General features: G+C 43.7%; 2 protein-coding genes across 2 annotated transcripts; one reads left to right on the plus strand and one right to left on the minus strand.

The window, feature by feature from the left end:
* Positions 1 to 1,788: 1,788 nt before the first annotated feature.
* On the plus strand, positions 1,789 to 9,062 carry hsd20b2 (hydroxysteroid (20-beta) dehydrogenase 2; the record flags this gene model as incomplete). The annotated part of the gene is made up of 11 exons (XM_079284090.1): positions 1,789 to 1,939; positions 3,661 to 3,707; positions 3,899 to 3,974; positions 4,626 to 4,736; positions 5,434 to 5,501; positions 5,657 to 5,701; positions 5,844 to 5,878; positions 5,968 to 6,049; positions 6,193 to 6,258; positions 8,679 to 8,828; positions 8,919 to 9,062. 11 exons carry the CDS (start codon positions 1,789 to 1,791, stop codon positions 9,060 to 9,062), a joined length of 975 nt encoding a protein of 324 aa, XP_079140216.1.
* A 215-nt stretch (positions 9,063 to 9,277) lies between these two features.
* Positions 9,278 to 18,855, minus strand: slc12a9 (solute carrier family 12 member 9). Its single transcript, XM_079284059.1, has 14 exons — positions 18,654 to 18,855; positions 16,232 to 16,466; positions 15,921 to 16,055; positions 15,691 to 15,828; positions 14,813 to 15,115; positions 14,578 to 14,685; positions 14,244 to 14,355; positions 13,999 to 14,156; positions 13,829 to 13,911; positions 13,620 to 13,744; positions 12,947 to 13,139; positions 12,679 to 12,853; positions 11,446 to 11,592; positions 9,278 to 11,362 (listed from the first exon to the last, which is right to left on the minus strand). The coding sequence occupies exons 2-14, from the start codon at positions 16,437 to 16,439 to the stop codon at positions 10,530 to 10,532; spliced, it is 2,718 nt and encodes a 905-aa protein (XP_079140185.1). The 5' UTR covers positions 16,440 to 16,466; positions 18,654 to 18,855; the 3' UTR covers positions 9,278 to 10,529.
* Between the last annotated feature and the right edge of the window lie 458 nt (positions 18,856 to 19,313).

The following is a 19,313-nucleotide window of genomic DNA, read 5'->3' on the forward strand; positions in this document are numbered from 1 at the left end:
TGGGACCCACCCCAAACCACAGAGGGGCAGTGCATGGAAAGAGGTGAAACCCCGATCCAGCGTCTGGGTTGTTAAAAGCTGTGGAGAGGTAACAGGTAAAAGAGAGGTAAGAGTGGGAAGGACTGGCAAGCCAAGCTCTGACTTCTCAGCCCTCTTTAGCTTCTAATCCACAGTGTGAGTGTGTGTGTGTGTGTGTGTGTGTGTGTGTGTGTGTGTGTGTGTGTGTGTGTGTGTGTGTGTGTGTGTGTGTGTGTGTGGGGGGAGGAAAAAGAAGGTGAAAGTAAAGGTATGTTCACTCTGGATCATTTACACAGGAGCATACATTTACCGTAGGTGCTGATGTAGCTTCGAACATTTTAAATGAATTTAACAAAACTTGACTGACTCAATTGATAGATTGGTTGGCTATTTCAACAGTCAGAACTGGGAAGAATCAAACTACAATGGTGGCTAACTGTACTGATATTTATTAGGAGGACCATAAAAAGTACATGATCTTGTGAAGAACTCAGTTCCATAGTTGGTGTGAGAGATTATGGACCTTCTTGTGCCAGAACAGGAACACTCCACTCATCAAAACCCATGAACTTTGCCTTTGAAAGAAAGATAGGTTCAATATCAACCCTTAGCTAAGCGTCGTTCCATCATTGATCATCATGCACACCTTGAGAAACCCCCTATTCTCTCAGCACTAAATGTACCCAAAGCGAAAAAGCAATACATCTCCTCATACAGAGCAGAACAAAGAAAACCTTTGCAATGTGAATTGTTGCACACTTATCCCCGATGGCGACCTTAAATTGTAGAATTGCATGTAATCACCTGAAGCTTGAACCTGGTGCAGGGATTAAGGTGCCCGTATCTGTTGCCCCATATAACCCTGTTGCTGCAGTTCAAATCCCTCTGAGACGTTCGCTTATGCTCTTTGCCGTTCCACTAGTCTTACGACAGTTCAGTTTCCAAGAGTTTTAAAAGATTGATGATACATTCAATTACTCAACTAATTGAAAATCTACCGTATACAATTTAATAGTTTTGAGGTTTTCAACATATCAGTTGACAGTTTTGTTAGTTTTTATTAAATAATTAACAGTATGATACATCCTATTAACAGGCACTAGAGAAATAACAGCAATACTATCATACAGTAGAATGTCATAAGTTAATAAACAGAAACAATTCAACTCTGACAGACTTCACATGCCTCTGGAGAATCACACATTCAGAGGGTTTCCCCCTAATGTTGTGATTGCTGGTTCATTTAACTTAAGTTGCACTTCATATTGTGAGTTGTTGAGTTTATGATCACCCTCAGAACTAGTGTGTTCCAGGTCATCACTGCATCTCTCTATCAAATCCTGGTCCAGCTGTGGCCGGTTAGAGAGCGGCAGCACCCTCTGTTGGTTCATCTGATAGCTGAATAAAACAGAGACAGACGGCTAATTCACTGCAGATATTCATCTGTTAAAGCACCCCAATCTCTTTGATGTTAAGCTCTTGAAAGACATTTTTGTCAGAAAAGGATCTTGCGTCTTTGAATGGGGATTTTACAGTTCCTTTAGTTGAGTCTGCAGGGAGTTTGAAAGCTTTAGGTGCACCGTGGGGCTCCAGGGCTCAGCCTACCGGTATTTGCTGTCTGCCAAGCTGCCAGTATCTGACAGCAGCACCACGCAGGGATGGGTGGAGCAGTGTGGGAGGAGTACATCAACAAAGTTTTCACTTCATCTAACATATATTTGACATTGTCTAGGAAGGAAATCCTGTTCAGTCGAGAGCTCTGCTGAAAAAATGTCATTTATTGACGCGCTGGCCATCATTGGGGGATTCACTGTTGTTTTCCACCTGCTGAGACTGGCCTGGAGATGTTGGTGTGGATTCAGACAGTTTGTTTTGTCGGAGCTTTGGCATGTGGATTTGAAGACATATGGCCAATGGGCAGGTAATGTCAAAGAAAATCTACGTTATGATCTCTTACAAGTTGCGTTTGTGGCTAAACAAAAGCTTGAGTTGTTACAGTCAGATAGCTGAGAGACGACGACTCTATATTTTTTAATTGTCCTTTCATGCTCTTAGGTTGCAGAAAGACTTCTTTACAAACAGATGTTATTTTTCTATGAAGGGTTTGTTTTTGACATGCTGTACAATGGTTCAACCAGGAGCAGAAAGAGACAAAGATCCCACCGACAGTTATATAAGAAGAAGTCGGTCACTGGTAAAAGAAACTGGAAGATTATCATCAAAATGTGTGCAGATTTAAATGGGAAGAAGTTTCTGTCTCAGTGTCAAGTGCACAATCAGGCAGCCTATAACAAGCTGGAATATTCACAGGTATGTTGCTTAGGTCAAGCTTTTTAAACGTCACAACAGAAATAGAAGATTCGTGTCGGGTTTGCACGATTGGACCTGGATCACAGAATCTCAGCTTCACAGTTTAAACTCTTCGTGGTTCAATGATGATCTATGTCCCTGCTTGTCTGGTCTGGGAGAATAAAATCAAAATCAAAAGGTGATTTTGGGGGAAAATGGTCACAACAATATTCTCACGTTGCATTCAACACTGCGGAGTCATTGATTCAACTTAACCTTTAATCATTCAATTTGTCTTCTTCAGGGGGAAAAACTATTTCAAATGTAAATTATACATTTGGTTCTTTTTGTCTCTGTTAAAATAGTCATTATATTGAAAGAAAGAAGACATACATCAACATACCGGATGACTCTAAACTTCTGAAACAGGTGGTAGAGACTGTAAGTTAGTGAACTACAGAGAGCAGACAGCTAAGATGTGGGAATATTTGGATGTTCTTGCAACAATAACTTCCATCAGTAGCACCAGACTTCCTTTCTGTGAAGGCAGTTTGATTCAGGACTTGATAAGATGTTCACATTCCTACATGAGGGGACATTTCCTGCAAACATTTCGATGGTCTACAGGCACACATCAGCTTCAAGTCAATTCCCCATATTCCTTTGTTAAGTTAGTGCAGTTTGTTTGTTTCCACTTCTGACACTTTTCTGATGAAAAAAACAATTTGGACCCCAAATAATCAGAAGAGTGTATACACACACTTTTTAGATGAAGATAAACTGGGCCTTTTGTCTTGTTTTTCTGCGTGAGAAGGATCTTAACTTCATACAGTAGAGTGTTTTCTCTTCTTACATCTCCTCTCCCCTGAGCATCTCTCGGAAGTCTTACCCCTTTATACTTGGGATGATTTAATAACGAACATTTGCACCTGAAGCTCAATGTGGCAAACTTTGTTTCATCCATGCAGAATAGTGTGCATCATTTGTTTTTAAGTGTGTCTGTATTTTTGCAGCGCTGGTTGAGGAGTTTGGTAAATGAGCCGACTTGATTGTAGTTACTGTGTCAAAGTTCTAGAGGTAATATTTAAGCATCAGGTTAGAACAATATACTGACTACAAGAAAGGAAGGTAGCTACTGAATAAACCCAGGTGTAATACTCCACTTTCAACCTTCATTTTTACATCACATCAGGGTAATGTCAAGTGGTCTTGGTAGTCAAATCCACATCTTGTAAACTTCCGTCATGACTTGATAAACAAATGGACAAAGGTTTTAATAAATCTAAAATGAGTGTAAAATGTATTCCTCTAACGTGTGTGCTTTCTCGTTTGTGTGCTTTCTCGTTTGTGCAGTTGTCACTGGTGCCACATCTGGCATTGGCAAAGCTTATGCCCGTGAGGTGAGTCTCCAACTTCCGACTACAACAATTTCTCTCCATATTGGGGGTCCAAATTTCCAGTTAGGAGCCAGACAGTTGGTTGATATGTGTTACGTTGTTTTGGATCGAGGGTTTGAGATCTCACCAATGCAGAGTGTTGTTGTTGGTTAAAAGAGCCAACAAACTTGTCTGTCCTGTATGTCTCCTCCTAGCTGGCACAAAGAGGCCTGGATGTTGTTTTGATCAGCAGATCTGATGATAAGCTTCAAATGATTGCCAAAGAAATAGGTGAGTGAAGAGAAAATAAAGCTGCTGTTGTACTACTGTTTTCCACAGGCGGCAACCTCCGGCTGTGAAAAGTGAAGCCAGGAGGTGTCTTAAACTTGCATTCTTTCTAATGGCCATCAGGGGGCGACTCTTCTGGTTGCAAAAATAAGTCAGATTGTATAGAGGTCGATGAAAATGACCTTACTTCTCACCGATTCCCTCAGTAAACATGGTAAACATGAGGTTATGGTCTCAATCGCTAGTTTCAAGTCTTTGTCAATACAGCATGGTGTTCATTTCGTCAATTATGGTCCCATTAAGTAAAATAGACCATAAATCAGGGCATGCTTTACGGCATCGCTTGTGATCAACAGAATGTTAACAATGGTTTTGTCTTACAACTTTATTTACTTAAAGTTAATTGTAACATTTTTGGTTGCCGAATGTGTCTTATTCATCGTTCTGTTGTACTCAGCGCCACTCTCTAGTGTCACTTCTGGTTGCAAAAAACCAAGATGGCCACGGCCAAAATGATAAAATAAAGGCTTCAAAGCTGAAGAACTAGTAGTTGTCCACAAACCAACGGGCGACGTCACAGTGACAACGTCCACTTCTATATACAGTTTATGGTTTTCCCATTACAGTAAACATTTGTCTTTCCATGTGCAACAGAAGATCAGTACGGACGAAAGACCCGCACCATCCAAGTGGACTTCACAGACAGCCAAAGTATCTACCCTGCTATTGCTGAACAACTACAGGGACTGGAGATTGGGATTCTGGGTAATAGGACAACCAATTACAGAGCACAAGAAAAGTACTAGGAAGTCATTCAGATGCTTTCGTAACTGAGAAATATTGCAAGCAACTTACTCTCGAAAAGTTGACATCGAAAAAGCGGCTGTTTACTGGAGCAATAAGTCTTCACTGCCACCATATTGGTCCGGGGAAGCAACGTCTCTTATCCAGGCCCCCTCTGGGGGGCGCCGAAGATCACAGGGTGTGCACTTGGACTAAAATCATAACAAACTTTCAGGATGATTTACACAAACGTCTGTATATTGAATTATTTAAAATAGATATTTTATTGTCCTCACTCAAAAATAGTAGGCTACTTAGAAAGCCACATTATTCTGTTTCACCAGTCTTTCTGTTGCAGATAAAGATCACTTACAGTAGTTAAAGTAAGTAGTTAGTTCAACAGTTGTGTAGATAGTAACAGTAATAGTATATACTATATCTCAAATTAAATATTATTTATTACTGGATGTAAATTAGCTTCTATGGTGTGATCTTATTGACAAATTTGGAAATTGTTTGGTTGAAGAGCTGAAGTTGGACGGCACCCCCAAAAGATGAACATTTTTCAACTCTCAGCAGCCAGAAAAAACATCAAACATGTAGCTCTCAGTTGAATCAGTCAATGATTGACACAAGACAACATTAACAAAGGTTGTGTGTGTCTTTGTAACCCTCACAGTGAACAATGTTGGAATGACCTACTCTGATAATTTTGCCTATTTCTTGGAAACACCAGATGCTGAACAGGTAACATTTGTCTGAATCTGAATTTGCATCCTAAATATCATTTTCTGAAGGCAATACAACAGATGATTTATTTGTTCGAACTCAGGCTGTTGGAGGTCAAGTTTGTCTCTAATATTTCTAACTCATAGTTCCTCTTGTGTGTTTATTCTGACCAGAAAATCACTCAGATTATCAACTGCAACATGCTTTCAGTCCCTCAGGTAAGATATCTGAGTATTTACTGTGTGTTTAAGTAGTCACCTTTTCCACTATATCTGAAGAATATCTGAAGTTCTATTTTTTTGTAAATGGCTGATGCTGCATAAAAAAAAGATGGTGATGATTTATATCTTCTTCACTCAGATGACCAGACTGGTTCTTCCAGACATGGTTGAAAGGTAATGTCACAAACGTCCAGAAGTTACCGGTTCATCTGAAGTAAATATTAGATGAATTTATGGACGTTTGTCTTTGCTCTCCTTCCCAGAGGGACAGGGCTGATTATCAATATCTCCTCTGAAGTGGGCGTCCGTCCACAGCCTTTGTTGTCCCTTTATTGTGCCACTAAGGTACTTTCTCATCCAGACATCATGTTATTTACATGTACACATTGATCCAAACACACAAACTCACTTACATATTCACTGTTAATGCACAACTTCATGACACTTCACCCCCTCTTCTGCTTGTTTTGTGACTTTCTTTATTTCAGATTTTTGTAACATATTTCTCTCAGTGTCTGCATGCAGAGTACAAGTCAAAGGGAATTATTGTTCAGGTAAAGTATGAAGTACTTAGGTCATTCAAATGCACTAAAGCTGGAGGAAACGTATTAAGCTATGAAAACGATCACTTAGCCCATGAAGTTTTATTTACTTTAAACAAGATATTATTTCAACATGTTACAAAAACAAAGAATGAAGCAAGAGCAATGCAGACGAAACACTCAACTAGAATTGAGAGGAGTTGACACTTGAAAATAATTGGAAATCATTATGTCATTACACTGGCTTGTTTCTATGTTGTTGTTTTTAAGGATATTTTACAGTAAGAGACTCAGTAAAAGTGGACTACTTTTTGCCTGGTCAGTGGTAATATTAGGTGGGAAACTAAACAATTGGCTACACAACTTGACATAAAGTGCATATGATATTACACACTTTAGCACAGCAGGTGATAGTCCCACTGGGCACTTACCTGTTCTCATTAGTTTGCTGTTGTGCTGCTCAATCCCCCTGCTCTGCCGAGGAAGCCCAATTTGACTGCGTTGTCCTGCTGCTTTCATGTTTGGTAATCCTCTCAGGAAGATGCTGATACTGAAAGCCCGCTCTTGACCAGGTAACGACACTCTCTCCGAACAGCATACAGTCAAGCAAACGGAGCGTCTTTTCTGAGTTAGCCAACTTTTTCCAGAGTGAACCACTGCACGTGAAATCTGGTTCGTTACTTTTTTAACCAGATGTTTGGTAAATATTAATATCCCGCAGCTGGTGTGGGCACCGAATAATTCAATTTCAAGTTTTACCTTCAGGAGACAGACTTTTAAATCTGTGCTGTAGAGCAGGGGTGTCAAACTCATTTTTACTCTGGGCCACATCAGCATCACAGTTTTCCTCAAAGGGCCGGTTGTAACTCTAACACTGTATGAATGTAACTAAACCCTAACATATTGTTAACTAACTCTCTGCATTTGATTCTTGTTTATTCAAGTGTAAAAACATTGTACATGCAGTTATATAAATGTAAAATGATATTTAAGCACATTTCTGTTATTATGAATAAATAAATCATTTAAATTTCGGGTTAAGAAACCCACATTACTCCATCAAAGATCAAACTGTTCAGGAAAATAACAAAGACAAATATCATCAAGCACAAGTTGTTACATTCACTTTGTTCAAAGCTGTTTGTGTCACCTCTCTGCATCACTAATGTTCCTCCCTGTCGTCGTCCTGTGCATGGCAGCTACATCCAAGAGCTGCTCACTGAGTCAGGTCTGATAAACACGGATAGATGCTCTGTATCCGTGTTGTCTGTGCTTTCATCAACAGTTCATTAAGAAGACGAGTACCTGCTCGTCTCTTAGCTAGCTGTGTTGTTAGATTGCTGCTAGTTCATGAACTCGGTCTGCGACGGTGTTTCTTCATAAACTGACATTTGTAAAAGTCTGTATCTGGTCGGAGCTCTGCTCACATCCTTCAGCATGCACTGGGCTGTAGCTGTGTAAATAGATTCTGCTGTGATTGCAGTCTGCCTTTTAATTCTTGGACAATTTGATGTTTTTCTTGGAGGCTAAATTTAGCTCCGTGTTTGGTGTCAAAATGCGGACGTGAATTGTATCCTTCATCACCGACACGCCTCATAACACAGAAGACAGACCCGTTGTTCTCCTTCAAGCACAAACATGTATTCACTTTCCCATCTTTCATTACATTTTCTTCCCTCTGCATCAATTTTTCTCTTCGTGGACATTTTGGGATTAGTTGTCGATCTTGAGCTTGAGGCAGGCCTTGAGTTTGACACTGTGCTGTAGAGGATCATCCACATCGGTTCTCAGTGCCCAACTACAGCTATACTATCTTCTGTAAAAGAAGTACTGACCAGTGACTTCTCTGTCAACTATAAGCCAATTACTTGGCAAACAGCAAAAACATCTAAATGCAGCACGAGGCGTTTTGGGCATGCGTAATGTTGGTTTTTTCCACACTGCACGCTTGGCCCAATCCCAATACCCCCCCCCCCAAAGCCTCAAACCCTGAACCTTCAGGGACTTAGTCACCTGAAGTCACCTGGTGGATGATTGGGTGTGAGAGACTTTGTAAGGGCTTTAAATGGTGTACATTTAGTCACTTTGCTGAAACATACTCTCTAAGTTGCTCAGTTCCACTAAAACGAAACTGTTTCTACTGACGCAGGTGGCTTTGAATTGTCTGTCTGAGTGTTTTATTCGGTTGAACAAACATTCAAGTCATAAAATGAACCGTTGCCTCCTAATGCTGACACAGGTTATCTTCCTCTTTTGTTTTTTTTCACTGCATGGGAAGCTGCATCCAACACACCGTGCTTTGGAGACTTCCGCACTGGACTCGTTGTTTTTCAGTCTCAGTGCTCAAACGGCAAAATGCTTTTAAAAGTCATGAATGTGTATGAATGCAAAGGGAAGTTCAACCTGTCCAACCACAGTACATTTCTCCCTAGTGCGTGGCCCCCTTCATGGTGTCCACCAACATGACGAAACAAATAGCAGTCAACTTCTTTGTGAGGAGCGCTTCCGGGTTCGCCCGCGAGGCCTTGAACACCGTGGGTCACTCCAGCTACACCAGCGGCTGTCTGTCCCACGCGCTCCAGGTCAGAGGGACGAGAGACCGAATCACTCACAACCCGTCAGCTGCAGCGACATCTTAACGCCTCTCCTTCTCTTTCCCCATCATCCTGCAGAACACGGCTCTCACGATACTGCTGCCGGACTGGTTACGCATGTCACCGTTCCTCGTGAGAAAGCTGCGAAACGCCGCAACAGCCAGCCGACATGATGCAAACGTGTGCACGCAAAAGGACGAGCTTGGTCAAAAGGAGGAGTAGTGCCTGCGTCTGCACAGAAGTTCTTACTGACATACATGTTATAGCATGGTTACTATAGTAAATAAACTACACTACAAATGTAAATTGTTATATTTTGCCCATTTATTCTCCGTTGCATGAAGTTTTGATTCATCAATGGAGCGAGTATTTATATTAATATATATACATATTATATATTACACAAATATACACAGACACAATCGGGTTGTATTGCATTCAAGCAATCTTTTAAACACTTGTTTTCTGTGAAGATTTTACAAGATTATATTTGATACCGATACACACGACATTTGGCATATATTTACACCTTAGACAAACAGCAGTTTAATATGTACATCTACAGTAATGACCTTTAGCATACAAGAGTCAGTCCGTTCAGGCTTTTCCATTGACTGTTAACCACAACTCCAGAAGCAACTTCCTATTTGTTAAACGGACCTTTCATGGATGTTAAAAGGTCCATTTGAGTGCTGCATCACTATAATAGCAGACGTGACACGAAACGGTAACATGTATTCTGTATGTTGTGCTGTAAATAGGGTAAATTAAGTGTAAAAATGTGAGTACTTGCTCTGGTTTCCGCCTCGAGTTGGTCCGATTCATCATTGGTCGTAGTGGATTACAGTAACTATCAATTAAACCATTTTTGATGTACTTTGACAGTCATCATGAAGCACAACATCTAAGTGTAGTTTTCAAGTAAACACATACAACAGCAACAAATGCTGTTCATCATTCTGAGGTCACATGTATAAAACGGTTCCCTTTCTGAAGACTAGAGACGCACATTTCACAGCGAAAGAAGACGTGTTTGCAGAAGTGCATGGGAAACAAAAATCAGACCTCAAATCAGCTCAGAAACAAACAAAAAAAGTCTTTGGATGACTTGGTCCAGCAGAAATATGAGGATGGAGGATAATGTAGGTTATGCTTTAACACAATACCATTTAGGAAATTTTACTTTGGTCAATTGCTATCACAAATTCATAATTTGATCCCTGAAACGATGGATATCAATTTCTATATTAAATGTCATAGACAACCCGTATTGCTCCAAACAAATTGTGTTTTTTTTTTTCTGAGTCTTTGACAGATTTCTTATTTCCGCCTCATGTGAAAAGACGGATTTAAAGCTGATCCAAAGAAGAAGATGTATCAACATAAACCGCACCCACAAAAGTTAGTGTTCCCACATTTTGTGGCTCAATCTCTAAGCCAGTTCAAGTATATGTAAATAGGAAAATAACCTATTTCAAAACCTCAAGTGGCATATTCTAAAAATGCACTCCGTGATCCTTTTGTAAGCTTGAGTAAAACAACAAAAAAAGCTTCATTAGCGGAACATATTGTAACTGTTGCTGCATACTGTACCTTGTGTGTTAGTTATACATGTAACCAGAGTTCAAACTCACGCAGATAAGACTTTGCTGCATCTACAATACCAGTGAACAGAACGGCCGCGCATGCTCACAGATCAGTGGATGTGACTGGGGTGACCCCGTGAATCAGGAGCGTTGGCCCCAAACTATTGGTCACTGCTTCCACCTGAGCCAAGTACTGCTGTGACTGAGCGGTGGGTCGAGGTAAATACAGGAAGCGAACGGCGGCTTGAGAGCTGTGCTCCATCAACATGCAGTTCACTGCGGACAGGAACTCCTCGGACAGAGCTCGCGTGGGCTCTGCAGGGGGCTCCCCGTTCGGCTGAACATGGTGCTGCACCACAGAGTCCCAGGGCACGATCTTTATCGACGCCCTGATCCTCAGCTTCCTCAGCAGCTCCCGGAACGTCTCCTCGTTCACCACCCAGCCCTGGTCGCTGGACTCCGTCTCCACGTTCAGGAAGATTCTCATTCTTGCATTGCGCCACTTGTTGGACATGTTGAGCACGCAGGCCATCTGCAGCAGGAACAGGCTGCACACGTCCTCGTAATCCCGGCTGTCCGGCTGGAGCAGGTTGAGGGGCCACACATCTATTGTCCGCTCCGACCCGTCCACCTTGCTGTCTTTGCCCTCTCCCTCCAACTGGAAGAAATAGCGGGCGAGGCACACGTTCTTGTTCATTTTAATGGCGTCAGAAATGATGCCCACGTACTCCTCTGGCGACAGCCAGCGCGGGCTCTCAACATGTCGGACCGGTGGGAAATGGGCCTGCAATGAAGGCAAGTCGACCCCAAAATTATATTCGCCCTCACTCCCTTGTCCTATCGAAGAGTCGCAGAACGCGGAATCTTGTAGGAAGAAGTCCTCGGGAGTGCAGCTGTCGTAGAAACCCAGAATCAGCGTGTTGGGCTTCATGCCACCTTGTCGAGAGAAACAGAAGTACGGATAAAGCGACATCATAATCTGTGCTGAATGCAGGCATGGCAGGGATGAGAGAGCTTACCGAGGCCTGTGATGCGCAGCAGATGCTGCGTTCCCTGTCTGACGGAGGGGGACAGCGTCAGGTCTACAAAGGCCTTCACATCGAGTTTATCAACGAGGCTCAGCCAGAAGTTGTACTGCTGCTGAACCGGGTCTGATGGCAGAGAGTCTAGAACACAGCAGAATTAGTCGGAAATGTATTTCATACGTAGAGTTGAAGAGTACAAACAGTAAGACAACACAGGGCTTCATTTTATAGATTCAAAACTACTGAACACAGTTACATTAGTGGATGAAGTTCTCAGGTCCTTTACTTAAGTAAAAGGTAAAAGTATCACAATGTAAAAATACAAGTCCTGCATTTAAAACTGAAAAGTACAAGTACATAACTTAAGTTTATCAGCTTTAGTACAGCTAAATGTACTTAAAGTAACAGTACATGTGCTGCAGTAAAATGTCTCCTGGACCTGAAATATTATTATTATCACATTATTATGTTGTCAATCGTGGTAAATCAGTGCTTCAGCAGCATTTCACGGTTGTAGCTGGTTGAGATGGGCTTTATATACAAACTAATACAATTATTCTGGTCCAGTGGTCGACTATTTCTTCTTAACTGAAGCTTAAACAAATTATTGGTAAATTTGACTTCTTTGTAAGCGATCCAACGCTAAAAAGGTACGATTTAAGCTTAAAAGTAGCTGTCAAACAAATATAGTGAAGTAAAACATAAAATACTTTCCACAAAAAAAAAAGGAAAATACTCAAGTAAAGTACCTCACATTTGAACTTAAGTACAGTGTTTGCGTGAATAGACTTAGTTACTTTCCATCACTGCCGTTGGAAAGTAAGGACGTCTGGTGTAAACTCTCAGCTGCTGATGCAACAATGAAACAGAGGAAACTTTTTATCTTATTAAATAATGCAAGAGAAGCAGCAGATGGAAAGTGAAAGCCCTCGAGGTCGTCTTCCAGGATGGTGCCTGTGACTTCAGGGAAGCCAATCAGATCTGTTACACAACCTCAGTAATATGCGACCGGCTCTAACAGTTCCTGCTTGTTCATGTGCTCTCGGATAGAATGATAAGACTAATCGCATGATGCCACGTTGATCGAATACATCAGTGAAAGGCTTCCAGACACATGAAAAGGCCAAAAGGTGAGTTTCATTTAGCTTCTAAAATGACTCACAGATAAGATTAATTTAATACTGTTAGCTGTCGATGGCCAATCACAGACCATCCACAGGGAATTACCCAGATCTCCCAGCTGCACGTGGCCCAAGACATAGAGGCCGCCCTTCTTCAGCTGGTTGACAAACAGGATGAGCTGACAGGAGGAGCGAGGGTTGGCCACCATTAACAACATCTGCGGCCTCCAGAACTTCACGTGGTCCTTCCTCACATCCAGCATCAACAGGTACTTACGCACCTAAACCAATAGGAAGACGGCATTGTTGACACGCTGCGGCGCCGTCTGTTCATGTGTGTGCGTGTGTGTTTGTCTCGGCACGAGTCCAGATACCTGATGGAAAATGAGAGCCTGGCTGATGTAGCCCCAGCTGCTGGTGGGCGATCTGTAGTGGAGGAAAAGCAGCAGCAGTAACAGGAGGACGATACTGCCCGAGGAGTACACGGGGTTTATGACGAACATCATCACTAAACAGCTCAGGATGCCCAGCAGGCAGGTGTGCCAGGAGAAGAGCTGGAAGGTCGGCCTGTTAAACACACAGAGACAAAGGACAGAGGCCGCCGGTCACATTAAAAACAGAAGACAATCAGACAATAAATATGGCTTTATTGCCGTGTAAATTATATGATCGTAATAAATCCAAGTGAGGCCGATTGGGTTTTAAATATATATATTGTTGTTGTATTTTTGAGCCTGTACTCTCCAAAAGAAGACACCTTTAAGCTAGCTCACATTGTCAGCGTTTGTTGTATCACTGAGCAATTGTAGATTGATTTTCTTACTTTATTTGCCAGAATTCATGGCCAAACTCAATGATTGGACTATGAATATGAAACAGCTGTTTCAGAACTGAAAGCCTAAAACGTGTCCTTCTCTGGCAGTATTTAATATTTATACCTCAACAGCAGGTGTTATTCTGAAAACAATTACACGCTGATGAAAAATATGATAGCAATGCCGACTGATTGCTTATCTTTCTTTTTATAGCGATTTGATCTTTTATTACCTGAAATTTGGTGCCGACGCCCACTCAAGAGCCAGACAGGCCAGGTCAACCGCAGCGTAGGCAAGCAAGTAGAAAACAGTCACCAAACCTGCCACGGCGTTGAGCTGGCCTGCAAACACGACGCACTGAAACACAGAGCGCACAACAGCTTCAGTCACCAGTCGTTATTCTGAAAATATGAGACTGCATGCCGCAGAAGCGCCGCTCACCTGTGCCAAACCCCAGGTGTACACCACTGCCACCCACGGATTGCCGGAGCTGGATGTGATTGTAGCCGGGGCTAATGGCAAACCTGTGGGGGGGGGGAAAACAACAGTCTGTTAGGAAATGAGTGAAGAGGGCACTGATATGATGAGCCAAAAACCTCCTCAAGCCGTACCAAAGAGGTGATCCAGAGCGAGAGCGTGGAGGATGCGGGACGCTCCGATCATGGCGCACATTGCAGCTGAAAGGGCAGCGCAGAATATCCCGACGGTGACGAACGGCGGCCAGATGTTTATCCTCTGGAGGAAGCCATAATCCTGAATCAACAGGGTCCTAAAGAACAAGAAACTAATTAATTTATATTGTCGATCTCTCTTTAAGGATTCATATCAGACAACACAACTATGAACCATTTCAGACCTGTCACATGTGGCGCTGACCAGGATGAAGAGGAGGACGTAGACCGTGAAAGTGTAAAAGACGGCCACGATGGTGCCTTTAGGGATGGAAACACTCGGACTCTTCAGCTCCCCTGCGGAGACATGCGGAGCGAGAGCAAACGTCAGCGTGTGCATGTTTGTGTGCACAACGCAGATTTACTGAATTGCTACATGTGTTTGAACAAATCTCTCGTTTGACAAGGTTCTGCATAACGACATGCACATCAATCAAAAGGTAAAAGTGGCATCATGGCAAAAATACTCCAGTTGCCTTCCACCAATGTGATTATACATGTGAGACAACAAGCGTTAACCTGACATGTTGGCTCCGGCCATGATCCCGGTGCAGCTGGTGAACAGGACAGCAAACACGGTGGCGAAAGACATGACAGAGTTGGTGCTGTAGTCCAAAGAGTAACCAGCTGCAATGACAAAAATGAGGAACAATAGAGAGACCTTGAATAGATGCCCCCAAAAAATGTACAAGAAGTCAATGTACCGGTACTTTCATATCCTCTCTGACAACAACATCAAGCCCCGACCACTCACAGCCCAGGTTGTTCCTCAGGGTGGTGGCGTTGAAGCCCGTGTAGCTGGCGTTGTAGCGGAGGGTCTGGTTGTCGGCCCCCTTGTGGGCGATGACAAAATCCAGAGGTTGGACCGCCACAGAGCTGATGAAGATGGACAGCAAGGATACAGTGACCACCAGCAGGATGATGAAGGCGGTGCGGGAGTAGATGTGGGCGCCCACCAGACACACGAGCAGACACAGCAGGAGGACCGCTGAGGAGTACAGCACCGTGTACCAGTAACCCTGAGGAAGCACGCGCACGCCCGCCGGCACAGACGACTCTACAGCAGAGCAAGAAGAAAACAAGGGATGTGTACTAAGAAGTAGGGGTGGGGGAAAAATCGATACAGGATAGTGTCGCGATATTTTGCGTGGCGATATTATATCGATACACGGACGCCAGGTATCGATATTTTATTATATAAACTATTTAAAAAAAAGAAAAAAAAATCAAATCAATTGCTTTTTCAGTCCACTAGATGGTGCTGAGTTGTTTTCTGGTGAGGTCAGCAGAGGTGCCGGGTCTGCGTGATTGGTAGGAAGTTGGTCGAAACAAAGATGGCGACATCAGAGAAAGAACTCAGATAAAACATGTTGTTGACACAGTTTTCCTTTGGGGACATAATTTGAAGTTGAAAAAAGTAATGAATCGCAATACATGTTATCACAATACTCAGAATATCGCAGTGTCGTGAAAGTATCGTGATAATATCGCAGTATCCTGATAATATCGTATCGTGACCCAAGTATCGCGATAATATCGTATCACAAGCTCTCTGGCGATTCCCACCCCGACTAAGAAGTAGGTGGAGGTAGTTTCGTTCATAAAAACACAGAACATGAACCAAATACTTACCAGGATCTGAACCGAATACATCGAGGATCGCCTCCACAAGACCAAGAACGTACTCTCCACATGCAAACACTTTGGCCAGGAAGAACATCAAACCAATGCTTCCTCCAAACTCTGGGCCCAGAGACCGGCTTATCATGTCTGGTCACATTCAGTTAAGGCCGACGTTTCGACTGAAATGGCAAGATCAAGCAACACTCGGTGGACAACAACAGCTAGGTCTCTAAGGATACAGTAGGCTCCACCCCCTTGTATAGCACCGTTGGTGGAAATGGCACAGATGGACAGTATTGTGAGAGATATAATGGTGTAGGCCACAACCACCATCAGAAGACCCTGTAACAGCCCCGCGTGACCGACCACAAACCCTGCGAGAGAGAGAGAGAGAGAGAGAGAGAGAGGGAGAGAGAGAGGACGTCAGTGTTAGTCACTACTGCACAGCACAATGACTCAGTTGTGTTGTAAGGGATTCATGCTAACTCCCACTGTCTACAACCCAAAAGCGGCCTTCTAGTCTTCTGATCTCTTCCCGCGCGCCGCTCACCGGTTCTCAGGAACAGCACGATGCTGAACATGGAGAGGATGGTCGGCACCATCACCCCGAAAAAAGTGTTCAGATGTCGAGGGTCTTTGCTCGGTGTCCCGGGGCCGGATTCACTGGCGGCGGCGTCCAACTCCACGCCGCATGCCGCCGCGGTCACAGCCAGACCGCACACCCCTGAGGTGACCAGAGGGGTGCGCTCGTTCGACATGGTTGGTGCGAGGAGCCTGGGATCAGTCTGTCAAAGACAAAATGAATGAGGGCGGGTGTCAAAATATACATACGGTATTGAATTGACTGCTGGAAGGCAATCATTCTGACATGCTTGTTTGTCCACTACTCTGAGAAAAACTGTTAACTGCCTGGCTGTATAGCACTCTGCATGCTTAGTAGAAAGGAAAAGGGTTGAAGTTGGAGATCATGGTCTTATGCCATCATTAAGCTCCACAGACATGAGCAGATGTCCCCCCCCCCACACACACACAGCCATGTTGTGAGAAGGCCTGCAGGGTGAAGGATGCTGCATGCCCCGGATGCACACAGTCCACTTTTAAGGCCAATGCGTGTCCTTGTTGAACAGTTCCCATCTTTTACGGACAAAGTGTGACCGTTTAACCGCCACGCAGACATATAATGTCAGCGTCACTCATATATGTAACTTATATGTGTGTGTACAGCCTTTGTTTACTTGATGTATTGTTCAAATCAAGTGTAGCAGCAAGCTGCAAACACACAGGCACGTTTGTTTTTGTCACACAGTGAGGTTTCTAACCTTGCCAGCATCATGTGACCAGCAGCACAGGTCACGCACCGCCCCGTGAACGCTTCAGGCCTCACGTAAACCAATTGTTTACTCTGTTGTGAGGCTTTTTGAGCAGCTGACAATAAAAGTGTGAGTTTGACAAACCTTCAGATTTAGAGGCTTAACGCAAGCGTGCTAATTTGAATCGAGCAATTGGTGCCACACCTGGCTGATACTACAATGTTAGTACCTGCTCTGTTACTTTTTTTCCACAGACCGTCACTTCCCTACAAAATATTGCAAACATCGAGCAGCGAAACGCCACCAGAGAGAGTCTGCGGCTCACACCTCAGGCTGGTATTTGCAGTCACCTGATTCACAGCTGCTTGTCTGTTTTTACACGCAGCTCAAAAGCGAAGAGCAGACATCTCAGCTGAGCAGCCGGAGCATGCCCCTCTGTGTTCAGGTGATCGTGCTTGTTTTCTTTCTCTCTCTCTCTCTCTCAGATGCCGGCAGCGCTCAACTTTTCCCATGTTTCTTTCCTCAAAGAGGCAGTTTTCATCACTGAAGCTGTGGCCTCAACAACACTGCTCTCTGTGAGTCATACAGGCATCACATGACCACAACACGATGGGACATGATCTCATTATTATCAGGCTTACACCCAGTTACTGGTTCTTTTCTACCTAAGACTTCACTGTATTTTACCTTTAGAGCTGAAAGAATTAGTCCATTAATCATACAGATCATTTTTAAAGCAAAAATTCCCAAAACTCTCTGGTTCCAGCTGCTCAGATTTGACAATTTCCTGCTTTTATTTGTCCCCCAATGTGTTGAGCTGTAGACTGTTGGTCGGACGAGCAATCTCAAGCTCAATGACTTATCGATGTCGAATCAAGAGAATAACGGACGGATCATTCAATCTTGTAAATAATTACAGGTGCAGCTCAATTTAACAAATGTATGCCTGTCTCCAGTGAGCTACTCTTTAGGCATCTCTAGTCTATCCACCACTTGCTGATAAAAAAGTAATTTGGCTGTTTGTATTACAGTTGCACAACATTCACAAATATAGTAAAATACATCTCATGAAACATTCTCTCAACCCCATGATGGGGAGATGAGATCTGAGCAGTATGAAAAGGGAAGTAGTTTACACTGAGGACTGTTTACTGTCATGTACTGATCCATATCAAGTGCTCTGCTAGTTCTACTCGGTGATGCTGGAAGTGGGCTTTGGCCTCGCGGCCATGCTCTGCAGGATGCTGTCAGTGGCGCACTGAGCTCTCGCGTCCATGCAAGACCGCCGAAACCCACCCAAAGAGGCCCTCTCGGGGTCCACGGACCCGACTTCAGAAACAAGTCGGTCACCCAAATAAATCACCGTTTTCGTCACTTACACATACGCGAGGGTGGAGCAACTGCGACAATTACAACTTTACGTCTTTTGTGAAAACATTGGATGAATAATACGTCATTTAGCAGCTTCATGGTGGGTACATGTTGTTTTTGAGGCTCTCTGGCAGGAAGTGGCCGGGGCGGTCATAAAGCAACGCACCCGGTGTGCAGCGCTCGCGCAGTGTGTGCGTGTGTCATTCAAACGGCAACATCCAGGATGTGTTCGGTCAGACGCACCCTTTGATGTCCAGTATCCCAAAAAGCACAGAGGACAGCCTAACTTACCTCGATGAACCTCCACGGGACAGTTTCACCCACTTCCTACTTGTTTCCGTGGCACACTGAGTGAGGTCTGCCCCTCTCTCTCTCTCTCTCTCTCTCTCTCTCTCTCTCTGCTGGTCTCAGCTTTTAGCAGAAGATAGCCCGGGTCAGATGCGCAGTGGGCGGTCAAAATAGAACCGCAGCAGGACGGTGGACATGACAGGACTTGAGCTGTCCCGAGAGTTGGATGCTGTGAAAGATGTGCCGCCCAATAACAACACAGCAGCCATGGCACGCCTCGCTCCTCTATTATTTGTTCAAAAGTGTCACGGGAGGAGCAGAAACCGACCATGTGACTGCCAAAAGGGGAGGGCAAAAAAAACAAAACACCACAGACCGTATGAGCAAAAGGAACTGCTGCTTGCCGAAAGTTACCACGCCCCTTACTTGCAGTCAAACGTGACATCACCAATAACGTATTAATAACTTCCAAAACGTGGAGCCTACATGAGGTGGTGAGTTGTTAATCTGCTGGGTCCACCAAGAGTTAAAAAAAAACTTGCATTCACACATATATATGCCCATGAGGCGCTGGTGTAAAGTTGTTCTGTCGGCTGGACTGTAATGTCTCTTCTCCACACCAGGGGTCACTGTTGGGACAGAGACGACGTCCATAAATAGAAA

Source organism: Melanostigma gelatinosum (genome assembly GCF_949748355.1).
Source record: "Melanostigma gelatinosum genome assembly, chromosome: 14".
Taxonomy (NCBI): Eukaryota; Metazoa; Chordata; class Actinopteri; order Perciformes; family Zoarcidae; genus Melanostigma; species Melanostigma gelatinosum.